Genomic DNA, 22,793 nt, shown 5'->3' with positions numbered 1-22,793 from the left:
ACGTATTTAAGACTGTTTTTCATCCGCACAATTGCCTCAAAAACAGAAGGAAGAACCCTCAAATGAATATAAATGATTTTAGCAAACAATTTCAAAAGGGTGAAAGGCCCTTTACCCTGCTTTGTGCGTCAATGCCTCAAATTCAAAGAGACGAAGATATTTTTTTAAGATTGACAGATATCAGCTTTAGGACCCCTGTGTTATAGTATCATAACACTTGTCATATTAGGATGCGTCTGTTGACCAGGGGTAACAACACGGGATATCCTTTGTTGCCATTTACATTGCAATTATGAACAAGCAGGTTATCTCTGAAGGAATTTCATAGATACCCTATATAGATATATATATATAAGGATTGGTCGCAGTTTTTTCTTTGTTATTGCTGTATGCACTTATGCGCACAGTTAAATTGACTCAGGAAGAGCAAAATTTGGTAAGCACATAAAGAGCTGCCTTTTCTTCCTTCTGTGTCCAGTGAGTAGGAGTGTATGAATGCAGTAGGGCACGCATGGAAATTGCATGAAACCTCGTGTGCATCTTGGTATTTTGCTTGCTTGCCCCACTGTGTTCATATTGGTCAAATGATGTCGTGCTTATCCAATCGTATGGGAATATTGATATAAACCATGATATCATAACTCATTGCATGTTATACAATATATCAATGTCAAGTTTTGTCAGTACAAAGCCTTGAAAGGACTAGGCATATGTAAATATATGTATATGTGAAATCACACTGAAAATATGCCGCTGCATTCCGTAATCAAACCCAGACCCCTGGACTGCCGGTACACATACCAGAAAATGAACATAGATTAATAGTTGAAAACGGCAATCGACCAGGAGTGAAGTGATGTGGGTATGATATTGGTGGCATATTTTTCTTTGTGTTTTTTTCACACAAAAACGATTCCAAGATCTTTTATATACTACCATTAACCATTCATGAGTAATAATCACTATCGACGAAACTCCAAGCAGCTTGGTTTTGAATCCCGTTTTCTGATCCAGAGTCTAATATGCTCGCCACCTGATTCATATTAAGCATATGAATCTGCTTTTCATCAAAACTTTTATCATCTATGTACACTTAAATGGTTTAGCCCATATACGGCTGGAAGGTCAACAGGTTTTTCTGTCATGAATAATACTTGAATTTGTTGATAAGGGAGGTCACTGCGTTGGTTGTGATATGATTTAAATAATGGTGGTCAGTAACCTACCGAGGTTCTACAGGCGCTTGTAGCAGATCACTCAAGCATTTGTGTCACTATGATTAAAAGCTGACACATGTGAACTGAAAAACGTAAACAAGGAAATAGAAACCTATCAAGGTATAATTAACAAGTAATTAACTTGAGATTTGTTTTATTTAAAAACAATTCAGAAAATGCGGTCTTTCTTTTTTTCATTGACTTTTTATTTTTAATGCACCAGTCAATTGAAACCACTGCCCCTAGTCATTCTAAAATGGCGTAAAGGCTTTTTTTAATGATGGTCCAGGCTAACCATTATAAAAAAGAAGAAGCCTGGACGGCATTTTAGAATGACTGCCACGCCCCCCCCCCCCCCCCAGGTCATTGGAATAGCAGTCCAGCCAACCCCAGGTAAAATCCCCGTCCGGCGGGAACAAACTGAAGGTAAAATCACCCCTAAATGCCCCCGCACACTAGGGAGCCTAGGCAATATTTTGCACGAAGACAAAACCACTGCATTCACCCGGCACTGCGGGGCCACCTGAAAGGTAAAAACATGACCCACATGGTTACTTTTAGAATGACTACAATTGACTACCAGTGCATTACTTATAATCATTCTAAAATGCTGTCAGTGATTTTTTTCACTAATTGGTGAAACAGCCCATGCCTTTTCTTTTGTGAAATTTTAGCGCGTTAAAAGTTCAAAATTTTGAAAAATTAACAAAACATTAATACATACATGTGATAATCTCTTGGGTCGATTCCGGGACACTCGTCATAATGTCAACGCACACCCCCCGGATTTTTTTAAATGGGGAACGTCTGTGGTGCATTCTAGAGCATATCTGGGGCTATTTTAGTTGTTTTTAACGTCGGGGAAAATGTACCTATTTTGACTGCCAAGACGTATTTTTTACTTGACATTGTTTGTTTTTTTCTACATTTTCTTGAAAAAATAAAACTACCAGATATTTTCCCAGGCTTTAAATGAAGTGCTAACCAGGAGGATATGCAGTCTACTTTCGGTTTCATCAAAACAGGAAATAAACAACTATACGGGCACCTGTTTTCCCGCGCTTTTGTGAACATGCGTTACAAGATATTTAATTTTTCATCACATTTAAAACGTTTGCAATTTATGACACACAATATTTTCCAGACAATCATGAAGATTTTCCAGTCAATGAGCTTTTTTCCGTTTGGAGATGCATATAATTTTGATATAATTTTGTCAACGTTTGGCTGTATAAAGCGATCACGTGACTTACCATGGTCACGTGATTAAAGCACTCTATATAACCACCTGTAAACCCCATATCGTCAGTTTTATTTCGGCGTAAAAATACACAACGATAGTTCGAAAAAAAGTTCAAAACACTAAAATTCCTTATGGACGCGTAAGTTGTTTAAAGTATAACGACGTATCGACTTTGAAATTTGAATGGAATATGGGATGTTTTCCGTGTTTTTATTTTGTTTTTTTACTCATTTTGTCACTTTCTTTGAACTTACCTTCATGCTCGTTTGTCGGTAAAATGTGTGAAAAATATCAATTCATCAATTAAAAGATATCATTCACAAGACCAAACAAATCCATATGGAAACAATGATTTTGTATACAAGAACCCTCCCCGACTCGTTAAGCACAATAATAGGCCAATAGATCGGGTGATTGACAATGACCTCGACGACACACATACCAATTAACGGATTAGTGTCAACATGTCCTGTGTTTTACGACCAGTGTCCCGGACAGGCAAAATAGCATTTACATTGGTAAAATTAATATAATCGATTCCGAGCTTTTTTTTCGTTTTTTTTTTTATGACTTTCTGGGAAAACATGCACCCTCCGTGACTCCGTGACAGAGGTACGATTTCAAGGACAATCCCGGACGTCTGGGACGTTATCACATGTATGATTAATATCTTAATTCTGAAATACAATCGTGTTATACTCGTACATGTATACAGCCTAATTTAGTGTCAGTATTGACTTTAAAAGGATAATAGACAACAATGCAGGGTTCGAATTTAACTTTGAGGAGCAATTTTGCGAGTGCTTTTTGAGGCAACTCACAAAATAAAAAATCAACTTGCAATTTTATTATTTTCTTTATTCCCTTATAATATTGTCTAATTAAAGTAGATATTTACAACTAAGACATATTATAAATATTAAAAGGATTGAGTGACTCGACTACTTTAAATTGTAGTTGGCTTTTTCTTATGGGGGGGGGGGGGGTACAGATGAGTCATCGGATGCTGGCCGCTTTTTGATAACAAAGCTGTCTAATAATTTGACATTGTTCACTTTGAGGGGGGTATATTTACCCTCGCCATCGGGTAATTCCCATTCGGCGAGAACGCTACAGATTTCATTAACTGATTAAGTCTATAAGTATTAAAAACAATAACAGTATAAATTTAGAATAAATAAAAGCAACAGTAAATGTAGCGTGGATGCTTTGGACTGTAAAATATATCGGAAGTCTATTCACTTTGACAGTTGAGCGGATATATTCAAAGGTTGATGGGGTTTAAGTATACTGCGCGAAAGCGCTAAATTTAGCCAATGATTGAGCTGGGTGATTACGTCATGTCAATTCATTTGTTTTCACTTTGTATTATGCACGTCTCGGAGCATCCCCGGAAAGATTCGAGATAAAACTCGGCCTTTTCCGTATTTGTTCTATTTTTGAAAACTTACTAGAGCGTCTCTTAACTGGTAGTGTAAACATGCCACTTATAGGTTGTTTACAATCGACTTCATAGCAAGGTTAAGTTCATGTTTATTCTACTTTCCTTTTAACATTTTGTGGTCTAGAATAAAACACTCGCAAAATTTTGCGAGCATGAATAAAAGTCACTTGCAATTTGCAAATGCCGCTCGCATTTTGCGAGTATGCGAGTCTAAATTCGAACCCTGCAATGAAACTTTGATTATTGCATATTTATTAAATGCAAAGAGTTACAAATAACAGCATTGTAGATTCTTGATTTACAAATTCAACTTCCTATTCCTGTATGAAATTAAACTGTCAACAAAAAAGGCGGAAAATATTGTTGGCAGCGTGGATCTTTTTTATCTTTTTCTGCTAATACTTGCCATTTCTTGACATTTTGCTGATAAATATCAATTTGTTTACAAATTTTTCTGTGTCATTTTGCTCCGTGTGACCAAGCGTTTTACGGCCAGCGCTTGACTTAGGATCGTGCGTCTACTTGATTGGATATCGATAAAAGGTGGTTGTTTCTCTTTTACAACAATACCGAAATTTATTAAATTGATAAAGAATTAAATTATCTAAATCATAGGGCCGTGTTTTTCATACCCGCGCCACTGTGCGAAATAACGCGATTTCAACGACGACTTTTAGACCATTTTAGCATAATTTATCACGTTAGAAATTAAAAACCAAAAACAGTTTCTGAAAGGTGGTTGTTTCTTCTTTACAACGATGCCAAGTTTTATTAAATTAATTAAGAATTAAAAAATTAGACCCTAGGCCGTGTTTTCCATACCTGCGCTCCAGTGCGATATTACGCAATTTTCAACGATGACTTTTAGATGACATTAGCATGAGTTTTTACGCACAGAATTAAAAACAAAAAACATTTTTTGAAAGTTGGTTGTTTCTTCTTTACAACAATACCAAATTTTATTAAATCAATTAAGAATTAAAAACCCCAGGGCCGTGTTTTTCATACCTGCGCCACTGTGCGATATTACGCGATTTTCAACGACGACTTTAAGACAATATTCGCACAATTTACCACGTAAGAAATTAAAAACCAAAAACATTTACTGAAAGCTGGTTGTTTCTTCTTTCCAACAATACCAATCTTTATGAAATTGGTAAAGAATTAAAAGAGTTAGATCCTAGGGCCGTGTCTTTCTTACCTATGCCTTTGTAGAGACCTTATAGGGCCGGATTTTATACTCTACCGATAAAAGCCGTCATACGGTATTCTATATGTATGCGAATTCGCAATCGCCGATCAGTAAATATTGCGACTGAAGTCTTCAAGGTTTTACACAACTTTTACAAGTTTTTACGCCGATTTAATTGAAAAAACACTTTGTTCACAAATAGCTTTTGGGATTTGTGAATTTTTCTTCATATTTCTGGGAGTTTTGAGCGTTTTTGGCGATTGTGAAAAGGCAGATATTCGGCGTCAAATTGTTAGAAAAAAAATCACTGGCTGTACAGGCTTCTTTTTTTTAATAATGTTTAAACATCATTAAAAAAAGAAGCCTGGGTTGCATTTTAGAATGACTAAATTAAATGTTACTAAATGTGTATCACCACAATATTAAACTTTTCAGAAAACATTTGTTATTTTACAAGATCCTCAAGATGGTGAGCGGAAAGGTGCAGCCCTTAAACACTTGGTTTGATAAGGTGTTAGGCTCTCTTATAATTAGACTTCCTCATTAGGGTTTTCCTGTTTCATATGTTTGGTTCGATATGACAGTGCTCCAAATTCCGCTTCGCTGTACAATATAGTTCATGAACTTTGATATTTTTTTTACAAGATTTAATGTTGTTTTTTGAAATTATTAGCTTTGATTTTTGTATTAAACTGTTTTCATGGTCATTTTTAGATGCCATTGGACTCGTTGAATGCCTCGGAACTGCAGGCTATTGGAGCCCAACTGACAAATGATTCAAGCAAATATGAAAACAGGGTAAAGTATGACTAATGTGTCTCTATATGTATAGCCTTTACACATCATGCTAACCCCTAATCAGAACCTACATGTACAAGAGGTGAGCGTGGTCTAGTGGTATGGTATAGTTGTCAGCCTCTCACCCAAGATGATGTGGGTTCGAGCCCAGGTACTTTCTCATGGACTCTCAAAATGGACACCAGTACTGGTTTCTACCCAGGAAACGGACTCGATGAGTGATTCTATAAGCTATCAGCTTTGGTCGCAATCAAGCTAAAAGAAATTAGCATAAGCTAACTGCCTAAGAACCTACACAATGTACATGTTCAATAACCTAGCCCAAAGCTTCTAAGGAAAATGTACATTTCTTGAAAAAATATTGAACATATTGACTAAACAAGCTAGCAATTTAGGTATCGTTCCTGTTGTAATCTCTAGCCAATTAACCATAATTTGAGTTTTGACTTATGCATACAAATTAATTAAAAAATTCAAAAAATCATAACACTTACAGCAAGTAAGAAGCCAGATTGTGAAGGAGCTAGGAGAAGTGTTACAAACAGTCATCTAAATCGGACTTTGGATGAACAAGTCCGAATTCATTTACTATTCTTGGCATCAACTTTTTGAACAAGCCCTGCTGTATATAGTTCAAAATTTGAGCAAGCCTGAAACACATTTTACCAGCGCAGGGCTACAAGTGTTAATTTCAACCATTGTACAAATATTAGAGAGAAATGTCTATCAAGTCATTTTGTCTTCTGTTGTTTATAAAGAGAAAGACTTCTTGCTTAGCTAAGCTGATGGAAAAGAAATAAGACAGTTTAGGGAGACTTCTCCAAAGTTTACTTATAGCTCAGATTAGGAAGTTTGACAGTTAAGAGAGACTTCTTCACAAATACTTTGTAGTCATTTAAATATACAGCCTGTTTTTCAAACCTGAGCATGATGTAATAATATTTTTGTCATACATTTATTAACATTAAATACATTATATATGTAGCTTTTAGACATAAATTGAAACAAAACTAACGGGAAAGGGAGGTAATAGCTTCTTTCACATTTGCTCTGTAGAAATTCATATTAAATATGTGCTTCACCTGTGAATAAAAGGAGCATCTCTTAGAATGTCAACACATGAATTCTTGGTGTTCTGTTACTATCGACAAATAATTGACACTAATCAATTTAATGTTTATGTTCAGGCTGATGTGGAGTACCAGTGGGCGGTTAAAGCTTACCATCATGCGGAGACCTACAGTAATGTGAGTACACCAATCAACAATAGATAAAGACATTTCACAAAGACATTTTTTGAAATTCATACTATATTTATATGCTCAAAATTTTACCCTGTTGTAAATTCCAGGGAGGCATATAATTCCTGCTGTGTTGAGAAGATTGTATATTTTAGATACAAAGTCCACAATTTTACTTCAAGTGGAAATATAAATCAAAGGCAATGATCGAGACGAGATTTTCTCGCATAAAAAGGGAAATGTCTGCATTTTATTCTACTCATAAAAAGGGAAATGTCTGCATTTTATTCTACTATCATTTAAGATTGTGATATCATAATGCAGATTTAGATACCGGTAACAATATTGTTTCCTCTTTGTAAACTTACTGGAAGTATTTGAATTTGTGCTTACTCATGCTTATCTCTATTAATATTTTGAGTCGTAGGTAAAACGTTTCTAATAACCAATCTTGATATCTATTTATGTTTATATATTTTCATTCAACAACCTCGAAATTTTCAAGCGTATACCTTTACAATTACCAAAGATATGAGCAAATAAAATTTGTAGGGGGACATTGAAAATAAGTTTTGTTGACATGTTCATGACGTTGTATCTGCGTGAAGTGTACTAGATAATCTACATGTCTTGTAATCATATCAAGTTTGACTTTATTCCCCCCTAAACTATTTTATCAGTATTAATATTTATAATTTAGGCCTAGTTTAAGGACTGTTTTGCATGATAATCCCCTTCTGTGCATCTCCTGCTAATTTATTCGCTCAGGGCCAATTAAGGTCCATTTCTATAATAAAACCTCGAAAACTGCACAGCAGGATACTCTGATCGGAGATCCGATAAGAGGGATCAAGGCAAGTAGATTAAGATTAATACACAGAGGTTAAGTAATGTACAAAGATTATTTTTTGGGGGTGGGTGGGAGGGTCACTTATAGAAAGCTTAAACTAGGCCTTTAACAGACCAAATTAAATAAATAATATATGCTTGTAGATATTTATTTTACTCACTTCACACAGATTTCCTGTGCAGGTATTTTTTTATGTACATATTATGCCACATGGGATATAATACTAGATATTTGCCCCAGGGATAGCTATTCATTCATTAAGACCTTGTCAACCCCATCCTTTTACTTTCAGCTTATAAGCTCTGTGGATCCCAAAGTTTTGAAACTGACTCGACTGGATGATGATATCTACAAACATTTCCGTGGAGAATTTCCAGATTTAAATGTTAAGGAACTAGATGTGGACTTTTTGAAAACTCCAGAGCAGAAAGAGGTACACATTTCCTTCATGTTCTAGGGGAAGTTTTGACATGCCTGCTAATTACAAGTTTTAAGTCCCTCTGATAATAAACACAAAAACAATGGTGTTTTGTGATGGCCTTTTTATCATTGTCTGATTGATGGTGTCGGCAAACAAAAATTTAATATACCAGGTAGCATTAAATGAAATTAGCAAGAAATAAATCTGCCCGAGACAAATTATGTGTAGTGTGTTGAAAGGCTAATGAATCTGACTTTATATATTATTGAGTTAAGTCCCTTGTTAACGTAAAAAAAAAAAAAATACTTGTCTATGCTTTTGTGATGATCTTGTAAGAGGAAAGCCTCTGTTCTTTTCAATTTGATATTAATTTTTAACTAAAATATACTTTTATGGACAACTTTTAGAAAATGAATTCCTTTGTCTGAATTACTATAGCACAGCTGAAACTGCCTAGGACTGCTTCATGTAGATTTAATACAATTCCCTAAGTTTACTTGTTTATCCAAGACTTATTTAACTTTATTGTAATATAAATAAATCATACATGTAGTTAAATAATAATATTATGCTTGTATACCATTTTTGGTTTTAAAAATGTTCCAAAGCTTCACAACTTGCAGAAAATAATGATATATTAACATTACAAATATTTCAGAAATGGCGGAAGTTTTGTATGCAGTATGACCAACAACAAGTTCAGGACTTCAATCTGGGGACCCTGATTAGAATCAATAGTCGTGAAGAATTTTCCGAACAAAACTCCACACTGGGTTGGTATTATATTGTTCTATTAGCTTGTCCGTTTCTGGAGAAAAAGGATAGCATTTGTTCTGTCCTTGGTATTAATGTCTGCCTTGTCAGTAACTCAAAGAGCATTCAAAATATTTACATGAAACTTCACTCATCTGTTTCAAATGGCAAGTCATTGCAATTAGACTTTTGAATGAACAAGTCTGAATACTTATACTAGAGTATTGCTTGGCATGAAATTCTTTAACAGGCCCTGGTATATAAAATTCAGAATTTGAGCAAGCCAGAAAGACATTTCACCAGTGCAGGGCTTGTGTTAATTTTGCATACTGAAGTGCGTGTGTGTAGGAAGTTGTGCGACTGGATGTTATTATGTTAATAAGAGTAATGCCCCTTTATTGAATGAGAAGACCAGACAATGGGTTGGTTGATTCTATTATTAGTAATTACTTGAGATTGTTTTCAAAGAGAACCTTCTATTTAATATGTTTTTAATAGTTAAACTTTATTGTCAATACTTGATAAGACAGTTGGTTAGGTTACATTATATATTGATTATATTTGTTATTATAATTTTATTTTTTTTTACATCTCCTGAAATGGAGCCAAAATCTAAGTTATCCGATATAAAGAACAGCCTTGATATATAAAAACTCTTGAAATGTGTCAAATGTATAGGCTTAGTTACGTATTTCCTATCAATGACTTTTGATAATATGTACAAAACTAATCTCTCATTTATTTATTCGTATTTCAGTGGTGCGTATTCAGTTTTTGGCAATAGAGATAGCAAGAAACCGAGAGGGACATAATGATAACTTACAAAAGAAACATGTGCCGTCATGACGACAGTGTGTGTGTGATGTGAATCATTAACAGTGCAAATGGACAATTGATTTCAAAGGGAGATAACTGATCAGTTATTAACTACTACTATTACTATTGACTCAAAGCTACACTGGGCTACAGTTGATGACTAAGGTTTCTTTTCATGAACGTTTTTTTCATTATGTTTGTATTGTCTGATTTTTCAACTGTTGTACAGTTGCAATCTTCAGCCTAGTTATTGTGAGTGAACTTCCCAGTTCACATCCGACTAACCAAGGAATGTCTAGGAGTCTGCTCACATGTATCTCTCCAGTGATGTGAGAGCGGTTGTGAAACACTGCTTGAAGGCACATGTGGGCTACTGTTTGTGTTGCTGTACATTCTACAAGGTTAGGATGACATGTGCACCAGCTTGAGGAAAGTGTTTTTGTACTATATCAGCAACCCCACAAGTTCAAGATTAAAGCAAAAACAACAGTTACGACCTAAAACCACTTAAACTCAATTCCATCTTTTACATGTTCATGTACTAGTACTCATTTACGTAGTGTTCTGCAACATTTCTATTATTTTGTCACATGCGCCAAAGCATATGTATACCTGTCTAATAAATTTGTGAAGAGTGATTTACTCTACTGACAACAGCAATGTGTTTAGATGTGTGTTCATCTTGTTTAAGTTTATACTTATTATACCCCCGACAACAAGTTTGAAGGGGGTATATTGGAGTCACCCTGTGGTCGGTCAGTTTGTCGGTCGGTCCGTTGCAATTTACCTTGTCCAGAGCATAATTAAAAACTACTGGATGGCATTGGATTAAACTTCATACAATGATAGAGCATAATGAGAGGAAGTGCAGTGTACAATAACCATAACTCTATTCTTGCTTATTACTGAGTTATTGCCCTTTGTTACATTTGTTTGTCCGGAGTATAACTTGAAAAGTACTGGATGGAATTCATTGGAACTTCATATAATGGTAAAGCACAATGAGAGGAAGTGCAGTGTTTAAGAACCATAACTCTACTTTAGCTAATTACTGAGTTATTGCCCTTTATTTGTTGTTTTTTTGCTGTCAAATATTTTTCCAGACATTAACTTGCAAACTATTGATGGAATTTATTAAAACTTAATACAATGGTAAAGCTCAATGAGAGGAAGTGCAATGCACAAGAACCACAACTTTGTTTCGGCCAGTTACAGAGTTACTGCCCTTTGTTACTTTTTTCTTGTCATAACTTGAAAACTATTGGATGGAATTTAATAAAACTTCTTACAATGATAGATCATAATGAGAGGGAGTGCAGTGTACAGGAACCGCAATTCTATTTCAGCTAATTACAGAGTTACTGCCCTTTGTTACTTTCTCTTGTCCGAACCATGACTTGAAAACTATTGGATGGAATTTAATAAAACTTCATACAGTGATATATCATAATGAGAGGTAGTGCAGTGTACAGGAACCGCAATTATATTTCAGCCAATTACAGAGTTATTGCCCTTTGTTACTTTTTTCTTGTCCTGAGCATGACTTGAAAACTACCGGATAGAATGTAATAAAACTTTATACAATGGTACAGCATATGGAGAAGGAGTTCAGTGTACATGAATCATAACACTATTTTAGCAAATTACAGAGTAATTGCCTTTTTCTGTGATTTTTTTGGTCAAACTTTTGTCCGTACAGTAACTTGAAAACTACTAGATGGAATTTCATAAAACTTCATACAATGATAAATCATAATGAGAGGCGGCGTTCGGGGGTATTAATCACCTTCAGTGATAGCTCTAGTTTACTTAAGCCGGATTGTGACAGAAATTGATAGATTATACAATCACTCTCGAGTCCTGGTCAGAAAACAGTACTGTGTCCTTTTTGAGAGGCCATAAGAAAGATGGGGATCGAACCAACAACCTCTCTGGTGAGAGGAAGACATTTAGGCCACTTTCACAGCTCTGTTCAGCTTCACTGCAAATGTGCTTTAGAAACCTAGGTTGAGTCTTTATTACCTTGGTGGTGTTTTGTCTACCTCTTCTGCAGGGGCATCCACATCATAATGTTCAAATGAACTTGGTTCTCATTTCGCATGAAATTATATGCACATGTACATTACAGGCCTTAACTCTGGCTCTAGTAATTGATATGCACTCTTTCGATGAAAAACACAACAGATGGTCCTGCAGAAGAGGGACATGAAGAGGGACAAGGTGCTGCAGAAGAGGGATAGGGTGCTGCAGAAGAGGGACACGGTGCTGCAGAAGAGGGACAGGGTGCTGCAGAAGTGGGACAAGGTGCTGAAAAAGAGGGACATGGTGCTGCAAAAAAGAGACAAGGTGCTGCAGAAGAGGGTTAGGGTGCTGCAGAAGAGGAAAAAGGCGCTGCAAAAGAGGAACATGATGTTGCAAAAGAGGGACATGAAGAGGGACAAGGTGCTGCAAAAGAGAGACATGATGCTGCAGAAGAGGGAAATGGTGCTGCAGAAGAGGGAAAGGATGCTGCAGAAGAGGGAACGGGTGCTGAAGAAGAGGGACAGGGTGCTGCAGAAGACGGACTCGCTGCTGCCAGAAGTGGGACTCGCTGCCGCAGAAGAGGGACAAGGGTGATGCAGAAGAGGGACAAGGTGCTGCAGAAGCGGGACATGGGTGATGCAGAAGAGGGAAAGGGTGCTGCAGAAGAGGGAACGGGTGCTGCAGAAGAGGGACATGGTGCTGCAGAAGAGAGACATGGTGCTGCAGAAGAGGGACAGTGTGCTGCAGAAGAGGGACAGTGTGCTGCAGAAGAGGGACAGGGTGCTGCAGAAGAGGGACAGGGTGCTGCAGAAGAGAGACATTGTGCTGCAGAAGAGTGACAGGTTGCTGCAGAAGAGGCACAAGGTGCTGCAAAAGAGGGACATGATGCTGCAGAAGAGGGAAATGGTGCTGCAGGAGAGGGAACGGGTGCTGCAGAAGAGGGACAAGGCGCTGCAAAGAGGAACATGATGCTGCAGAAGAGGGACATTAAGAGGGATAGGGTGCTGCAAAAGAGGAAAATTATGCTGCAGAAGAAGGAACGGGTGCTGCAGAAGAGGGACAATGCGCTGCAGAGGAGGGACAGGGTGCTGCAGATGAGTGACAGGGTGCTGCAGAAGAGGGACAAGTGCTGCAGAAGGGGGACAGGGAGTTGCAGAAGAGGAACAGTGTGCCGCAGAAGAGAGACATGATGCTGCAGAAAAGGGACAAGGTGCTGCCAGAAAAGGGACTGAGTGCTGCAGAAGAGGGACAAGGGTGCTGCAGAAGAGGGACAAGGGTGATGCAGAAGAGGGAAAGGGTGCTGTAGAAGAGGGAAAGGGTGCTGCAGAAGAGGGACATGGTGCTGCAGAAGAGAGACATGGTGCTGCAGAAGAGGGGCAATGTGCTGCAGAAGGATAGGGTGCTGAAGTGAGGGACAGGGTGCTGCAGAAGAGGGACAGGGTGCTGTAGAAGAGGGACAGGGTGCTGCAGAAGAGGGACAAGGGTGATGCAGAAGAGGGCAAGGTGTTGCAGAAGAGGGACAGGGTGCTACAGAAGAGAGACAGGGTGCTGCAGAAGAGGAGCAATGTGCTGCAGAAAAGGGAATGGTAGCTTCAAAAAAGGGACAAGGTGCTGTAGAACAGGGTAGGGTGCTGCAATATTTTATCCTACTCCCAGACGCGTCATATGTCAATTAGGGACATGCCGTCGGGATTATAAGCAGTACCCGTAAATTCAAGAAAACTGGCTATTAAACAAGTTTTAATAATTTTTGGGAAATTTTAATGGCCATTCCAATAACGGATCTACGATCGAAATCGGCCATCAAAGTGGTGTCATGGCAACCAATTACAGCTGCACTCTCACCATTTTTCCAACTTAAGAGAATGTCCTGATAAGAGAATTTTTATCAGTAAATATCTGCAAGCCAATGATATAAGATTGCTGACAAAAATGAAATCGTAGATTTTCATAATTTCAGTTACTAACGGTTTAAGAAAAATGCATAAAACATCAAATTTTTAACTTAATATAAAAATCTGCGGGATATTTTTTTTGTCATCGGTGAGAGTGCAGCTTTAAGCTGTGCAATATTGCTCAAATCGCCGTAATGATATGAATGACATGTGCTAGTTATTTACACTACACTGTTATCCATGTTTTGATACAACGTTCGTGCTTAGAAATGTATTGGTATAGAATAGAGTTTTAGGACACTATCTAAATAGAAATCTAAATATCTAAATAGATTTTATTATTTAACTAATTCCCGAGTAGGTTTGGGTTTTCCATAGTTATATCTAGTAGAAGTCAATCCCAGAACAAGGCTGCTCGTACAGAACGACCCTATACGTTGGTGCATAACGACTCTCAACCGGGATCTTGTTTACAAATATGAATGCAGTGGAATTGAAATCATCTTTGGTTTTTGTTTGTTCAAATTCTATTGCTTTTTGTTGATTTTTTTTCTGGAAATGGGCAATTTCAGCGGCCAATTTTGGAAACAGGCTGGGCCGTCGCGTGTACCGGCTACGACAAAGAAGAGTTAAAAGACCCTGGCTATTACTATAGTGAATAATACATTCATTTTGGTTATCGAATATTCGAATATTCGATCGAAAGAATTACCGAATATTCGAATAACAATTTTGCCATCCGTTTGCATCCCTACTCCTAATGATTTGCCACTCTTTATTTCGTCATACAAAAAAGTGCATTTTAAAAGACAAACGAACATGAGCGAGTACCTTGAAACAATATTTTGACTTTTTGGTAATGTCATAAAACACCATTTCTTCGTCAAAGTTGTTTTTGATAAATATGCTATTGGGATGATTGTTTAGAGCTTTGTTAGTGTTAATAACGCTGTTAATGTCGGTGTTCATTACTCCAGAAATAAAAAGGCACATTTGTGATCTGCAGCATATTTCAAAACCTGTGTACACGTGTTTTATCTAAATAATTTATATAAATATGAGCATGTTACAAAATAGCTCACAATGTCTTTAAAATTAACAACGATGCCGTAAATGCCTTTGTTTACTTTAACAATTTTCTGAACAATGGGGTCATTCGAATGTTTTGGCCAAGTTGGATATTGTGCCCCCTTTAGGATTACTGGCAGGTCTTGTGCACGACTAAGTTGGATATTGTGCCAGCTCCCGATCTATTGCCAGCTGAAGTATATATTTCGGCCAAGTTGGAGGTCGTTCCATCTCTAGTACATACTTTGTCCAAGTTGCAGATTGAACCGGCTCTAGTGCATGTTTAGGTCAAGTAAGAGATTGTGCCAGCTATATATGTTTCGACCAAGTTGGAGATTTTTCCAGCTCTTGAGCTATTCCCAGTTCCAGTTCATGCTTCTACCAAGTTGGATATTGTGCCAGATGAAGTGCATGTTTCGGTCAAAATGGAAATTATGCAAGCGCTAGTGCATGTTTCGGTCAAGTTGGAGATTATGCAAGCTTCAGTCCATGCTTCGACTAAGTTAGATATTTTGCCAGCTCTTGTCAGAGCTGTTGTCAGTTACAGTGCATGTTGCGGCCAATTGCAGATTGTGCCAGTTCAAGTGCATGATTCGGTCAAGTTGGAGATTGTGCAAGCTCCTGAGCTTCTGCCAGCTCAAGTTCGTGTTTCGGTCAAGTTGGAGATTGTGCCAATTCAAGTGCATGTTTCGGTCAAGTTCGAGATTGTGTCAATTCAAGTGCATGCTTCGGTCAAGTTAGAGATTGAGTAAGCCCCACTTTATGTATCGGTCAAGTTAAAGATTATGCCATCTCCCCAGCTACTGACAGCTCAAGTACATGTTTCGGCCAAGTTGGAGATTGTGCCAGCTCCCGAGCTACTGCCAGGTCAAGTACATGTCTCGGCCAAGTTGGAGCTTGTGTCAGCTCTCGAGCTTCTGGCACTCAAGTACATGTCTCGGCCAAGTTGGAGATTGTGTCATCTCCCCAGCTACTGACAGCTCAAGTACATGTTTCGGCCAAGTTGGAGATTGTGCCAGCTCCCCAGCTACTGCCAGGTCAAGTACATGTCTCGGCCAAGTTGGAGATTGTGCCATCTCCCCAGCTAATGCCAGCTCAAGTACATGTCTCGGCCAAGTTGGAGCTTGTGTCAGCTCTCGAGCTTCTGGCACTCAAATACATGTTTCGGCCAAGTTGGAGATTGTGCCAGCTCCCAAGCTACTGACAGCTCAAGTACATGTCTCGGCCAAGTTGAAGATCGTGCCAGCTAACGAGCTACTGACAGCTCAAGTACATGTATCGGCCAAGTTGAAGATTGTGCCAGCTCCCCAGCTACTGACAGCTCAAGTACATGTTTGGCCAAGTTGGAGATTGTGCCAGCTACCTAGTTACTGACAGTTTTGATGTAAAATCTACATGATTCATTTGACTTGACTTGGTTTTCCAGTTAGCGCAGTGTATAATGTCTGTGAAGTTAGCCTATGTAGCCGATGTAGCCTGTGTAGCCTGTGTAGTAAACAGGCTGCAAAGTGCAGCCTATGTAGCCGATTTAGCCTTTGTAGTAAACAGGCTGCAGCGTGCAGCCTATGTAGCCTGTAGCCTGGTACAACATATTTAGCCTGTATATCCCATATATGATTAAATGCCAGGATATCTCATGTAGGAAAAGATAATAATGAATGGGTTCTACAATAAGTATGTTGTGTTTAACAAATTGGATGTTCTGCTAACTTGTTGTTGTTGTTTTTTGTAATAGAAACAACATGTATAAAACGACTGTGTTTATATTTTTTAAGCTTGACTAATCGAAGAATAAGGAGAGCTAAAATACTCACTCTGGCGCCGGCGTCGACGTCACGCCTTGCTTAAGGTTTTGCGTGCAAGTACTGATGGCATTTTATCTTAGCAAGTACTTGATGTATAATATTAACCCTTTTTACAAGGCTTCCAAACCATCACACCTACTTAAATAGGCAAATTAGATAACTCTATCTTGCATTCAATACAAATTATGGCCCTATATATTTGGACATAGAATTGATGGTTAACATTTTCGTAGAACTACAATAAAGTTCATATCTCAGTAACCACTGAATGTTTAATGTTGAAGCTTTATACAAGGTTTCCTAAGCAGCACACCAGCTGCAATAAGCAAGTTGGATAAATCTATCATGCATTTAATGCAAAGTATGGCCCTTTGTTTTTTACTCAGAAACTCTGGTTAAAGATTTGCGTGCAACTACGTAATTTCAAATCTCAATAACCAATGTAACCAATGTATAAGGACATGTTCTATTACTGTCCAGTTCTTTACAAAATAAAAGTACTACATTAATCTACATTCTTTGTACTTTCTTTTATGTAGAAAAACTATATCGATCTAGTAAATTAACAGCCACAAGTTGAACATTTGTATATGCTTACTTTTACGTTGGGTCACCTTACTCTGTTTGCACTGGGTCGGTTGAATTACCGGATAACCGGGGAGGCTGGGGTTCATACTATATTGTGAGTGAAGAGGGCATATCCAGAGTGAGGGTGCTTAGGATGGTTGGGGAAGCTGGAGGAAGGAGGATGATGGTGACCCAACGAATTTATTATATGCTTATGCTAAAATCATTGAAAAAAGATATGAGGTGATCGGTTTCTAAGGTATAAGACCAACGAATAAGTATTGCATTCGGACGATTTATTTTCATATGAGAAAAATACACACTTTTATATATAGCCTCACCTGGGACCATTTAAAATTTAATCCTACTCCAAGGCCTAACCTGAAATAAAACAATCATTATGTAAATATGTGATGGAATGTAAATACCTAAAAACACCATTTCGTTTTTCAATACCTGTAAATCAAGCTATTTCTAACAATGAATGTAGTTAAAATGTTTGTTCACAAACAAAATAAATCTTATGATATATTTGTAAATTAATATATGTGATGTTCCGTAACACTTATTCATATCATGTTTTTTCATGATCAATGTAGTTAACCTAGTCAGCTTCTGATAAGATATTGGTCCCTTTCTGTGACATATCAGTAATTACATCCCACTTAGCTACATTCCGACAATGTGGCCATTATTTGGACCGCTGCTGTGACTGGCGGTGCCAGGGTGCATTGTCAGTTCTTCTTTCATCAGACCTTTAAAGTTTGTTTTCAAACGAAATGATACGTATATATGTCATCTATAAAAATTGAAATAACAAAGCATGTATTTCATTTTCCTATAGAACCTGGCGCATTATCAAAGTGATCAACCGAGTCATCTTCTGGTGAAATATTGGTCCTACCTATTGGCTCTGTGTTTCTATGGGGTGAAATAAAATAGTAGAGTACGCAATACAAACGATTCCATACACATTAACACTTTTCGTTGATTTGCAATAATGCCCCATCAAATTATGATAGTTATTTTGAAGTACGTTATCAGTGGAAATTTTGATATGTATAGAAATCAATTTCGGTCTGGCCTTGTATCCAAATGATCACATTTTAATATTATTGTGAATACTTAAGATAATTGCACAAAACAGTCTGAACGATTCATCGAACCATTTAACTGATACAGTACGCAGTGTTGTCGATACAACAGATGTAATTATAATTATGTATGTGATCGCAAGATTTACTACATGTATAAGAAAATTGCACGTACAAAAGAAAAGTGCCCTTTACAAACGCATAATGTCTGAAATAGAAAAGTAAATCAAACAAGATTCCAGAACTTGATCGACCTATCAATGTTAATGAAAGTGTAAAGGCTGCTTATTGTCTTAAAATTGAAAGGCACATGTTAGTGATTGTTTACCAAATAAACATCTTATCGAAAGTATAGGTAACTTATCAACGCATTTATGTGATATATTCAACTTTATTTCGAACTCGGGCTTATATCCCGATAAATGGGTGAAAGGTATTATCATCCCATTGCATAAAGAGGGTAGTCATTCATATATGCATTAGGTAAAAATTAGTGAAATGATAAAAAATCGATTGTATGCTATATTAGTAGATATGATGATATAGTTTGATTCTGTTTATAGAAATGCCTTATGGATGAAAATGTATAAATGTGGTATCCACGGGTAACTACTTCGAAGTATTTGTGTACCAAAAAATCAAATTGTGTGTAAAAACATGTTTTGACTATTCTGAATATTGGTTTAAAGCATTGGAGTTAATTTCAACTCTTTTTTTATCTCTTTGTCGAAGATCTTGAGTTACATCTACAAAATAATGTTGATTCAGGTTTACTATTAATGATATAGTACTATATGGCTATTGTAGGAAAAACGCCTTCCGAACATTTAGATACTTCGGACGATTATTGTAATACATGCGGTCTTAAAGTAAATACTTCTCAAACTGAAATTGTGGTGTTTCGTAAACGTAGTGGACTTTTAGCCACTGAACATTGGACCTATAATGGGGATGCCATCGACGGAGTGAATGATTTTTATCTCAGGAATGTATTTAATTATACTGGGAACTTTTCCCTTTGATGCATTCGTTTTATCTGTTTTGAACTGTGCATGTGAAATATGGGGAAGTTCCAAATCCAAAGAAATCAAGCGAATACACCTTAAATATTGTAAAATATTGTGGTAAATCCAAATACTTCTAATGCCTGACTTTATGGTGAACTCGGAAGATATCCGTTATATGTTAATATATTTATATATATAAATTATGAAACATTGGATTAAAGTAATACATACTAATATTTTTAGCAACTGTGTATGAACCAGCTTTAGCTGATTGTAGTTGAGGTAAAGGAACTGTGAATCCAATGTCAAGAAAGTATAAGATAATGATGGTTTCAATTATATATTCGATCATGTTGTCAATAAATATCATTATGTATGTTTGTAAAAAGTTAAATGTTGAGTGGTAGAGACCTTTAAATAAGATTGGTTCGGTTCGTTAAATAATAGTTCTGTTTTAAGTATGTATACATTATTTAAATATACTTTATAATATGAAAAGTATACATATATTTTGTTGAGAAGCCTACGTTTATACTTTACTTGACTTAGATTATCTGCGTTCATTTGTTCGTACTCAAAACGTATTTTGTTTCTTGCAAATAATGCTTGCAACTGTAGAATTATTTAAACTATTGCCACCTTATTCGCAAATAAAATCTAAATTTAGAATGCCCACGTAGAACTTGTGTGATTGTGAATAAATGCAATTTTTAATAAAACTGCGCACGTTCTTCAATCGTTTAACTATTATTTAAGTGCTGGTTGTGTATTAAGTATTTGCAAAAGAGCGATGCGATTGCTTACCTTCGCAATTGAGTGAAATCCATTCTGCAATCACGGTTCAATTTAAATGTACAATACTCTGTTTGTACCACATTTACCTGTCAAAATACGTGCATATCGCAGTTAGCCGCATCGCGGTGATATGCCGTGCACATGTATTCGAAAGTCGTATACACTCGGCATCAGATGAACGTGGTGATGACACGCACCACCGAGTTGGCTACCGCGGAATATATCGCCGCGATATTCCACGATGACAGCATTTCCCCCACGGTGATTACGCGTGTCTGAAAGACGTCAGAAGGCAGGGAACACATACGCAGCAGACACTTAAGACTATTCCCTATACGCATTTCATAAGGGTTTACTGGAGTCGGTAAGATCATATGTATTCTCAAAGACGGTGTCAGTGCATGGCTCACGAAGAAAGGAAATTGGGTTGTCAGTTCGACAATAAGATGCCACACCCAACTCCTTGGGACCCCCTGTTTGGATGGAACAGGCATACTGCCCTACTTTGGTGTGGCTGGTACGACCAGAAGGAGGTAATGCGATTCCATAAGACCGGGGACTGGCATCTTAGAACATTTAGGGTTATCTCCTGGTACATGTACCACCAACGGACTTCCATCTCGGACCAGCTTGGCCAAAATTGACCCCCAACTTCTTGGGACCATCTATCTTGGTTGACCTTCTTTTGTGTGGCTGGTACGACCAGAAGGAGGCCATGTAATGCCCTTAGACCAGGTTTTAGAATGTATTGGACATTCAGGAATATAACTTAGCAACGCCCAATAACTTCAACGTCTTTAACGGGACCTTTATGGGTAAAACAAACACAGTGAACTACTTTGTGTGGATGGTACGACCAGAAGTAGGCGATGTGACGCCCTAAGACCGGTGAGTGGTATAACATGAACACCATATGTTATTACGTAGCACTGCCCAATAATTCCACCTAGGGCTCAGCTTTGACTCAAAATTGACTCGAACGTATGGGAAACTCATATTTGGTTAAAACGAGCACACAGATCTAATTTGGGTTGCTGGTACGACCAGAAGGAGGCGATGTGACACTCTAAGACCGGATAATGTCATGTAGTGGTCATCCAGGTAAATCACCTTGCACCACCCAATAACTTCAATCTTGGGGTAGAGTGACCAAATTTGTCCTCCAACGTCCGGGGACCTAGTATTTGGGTGAAACAGGCATATTAAACCTGTATTTGGTGGCATGTCATACCATTATGAGGCGATGTGACGCCCTAAGACCAGGCATTTGCATCTAGAGGACATCCTCAGCTATCACCTAGCACCAGCCAATATCTTCCATCCAGGGGTCAGATTGACTAAAATTTACCCCGAACGTCTTGGGACCCTCTTTTGGGTAAAAACGAGAAATGTTAACTACATTTGGCTGGTGGTACGACAAGAAAGTGGCTATGTGACGACCTTTAACAGGATATTATCATGTAGGATACATCCAGGGTAATCAGCAACAACCGCAAAATAACTTCCATCTTAAGGTCAGCTTGACCAAATCGACCCCAACGAAACCTCGTTTTGGGTAAAAAAGCGAAATAAACTAATTTGGGTGTGAGGTACGGCTAAAAGGAGGCAATGTGACGCCCCTATACCGGATATTGACATTGAAGAGACAACCAGGTGTCACCTAGCATCCACTTAGCATCGCCTTATAACTTCCATCTTGGGGTCAGCTTGACTAAATTGACCTCAAACGTCTGGGCGTATTTGGGTGAAACATGCACACCCATTGACCTACGCTTGGTTTCTGGAACAACCAACCAGGGCGATATGACGCCCTGAGGTAGAGTACTGGGAGGTGGGGGTCATCCATGGCTTTCGCTTATCACCGCCCAATAGCCTTAATCTTGGGAAAGCTTCACCAAAAATATATTTGGGTTTATCAAGCACACCGAACTAATTTGGGTTGCTTTTACGACCAGAATTAGGCTAGGTGACGCTCTAAGACCAGGTGCTGGAAGGTAGGGGACATCTATGATTATCGCTTAGCACTGCCTAATAACTTAAATCTTGGGACAGCCTGACGAAAATTAGTCCCAACCTCTTGGGACTCCCTTTTATGTAACAAAAGCTCATTGACCTACTTTGGGTGGTAGTTAAGATAATGATACTGGCATGTAGAGGATATTTATGGCTATCAACATGCATCGACAAACAACCTCTATTTTTGGGTCACATGACCAAAATTGACCCTGGTACGACAAGAAGGACCGGGTACTGGCTTGTAGGGGACATCAAAGGCTTTCACCTAGAACCGCCCAACAACTTCCTACTTGAGGACAGCTTCAACAAAAATGACCCTGAATGTCTTGGGACCAGGTTATAGGGTGAAAGGAGCTCATTGACTTACTTTGGATTGCTAGCAAGACCAGGGGCGATATAACCATCTAAGAACGGGTTATTGTATGTAGAGGATATATATTATGGCTATCACCTAGTATCGACCAATAATTTCAATCTTGGGGTCACTTTACCAAAATTGACACAACGTTCTGGGACACTCTTTTCTGTTAAAACAAGCACCTTTAACTA

The 22,793-nt window shown here is 37.8% G+C and overlaps 1 protein-coding gene across 2 annotated transcripts; it reads left to right on the top strand.

Moving 5' to 3' along the window:
- Positions 1–1,242: 1,242 nt before the first annotated feature.
- Positions 1,243–10,631, top strand: LOC128211885 (protein PBDC1-like). 2 transcript variants are annotated; one of them, XM_052916995.1, is made up of 6 exons: positions 1,243–1,337; positions 5,811–5,894; positions 7,082–7,141; positions 8,278–8,418; positions 9,065–9,179; positions 9,917–10,631. In XM_052916995.1, exons 2-6 carry the CDS (start codon positions 5,811–5,813, stop codon positions 10,003–10,005), a joined length of 489 nt encoding a protein of 162 aa, XP_052772955.1. In that variant the 5' UTR covers positions 1,243–1,337; the 3' UTR covers positions 10,006–10,631. The 2 variants fall into 2 exon arrangements, with proteins under 2 accessions (XP_052772955.1, XP_052772956.1); XM_052916996.1 differs by lacking the exon at positions 1,243–1,337 and adding an exon at positions 1,688–1,747.
- Positions 10,632–22,793: the final 12,162 nt, after the last annotated feature.

This window comes from Mya arenaria, chromosome 12 (genome assembly GCF_026914265.1).
Source record: "Mya arenaria isolate MELC-2E11 chromosome 12, ASM2691426v1".
In the NCBI taxonomy this organism is placed as follows: domain Eukaryota; kingdom Metazoa; phylum Mollusca; class Bivalvia; order Myida; family Myidae; genus Mya; species Mya arenaria.
This window is presented reverse-complemented; position numbering and strand designations above follow the sequence as displayed.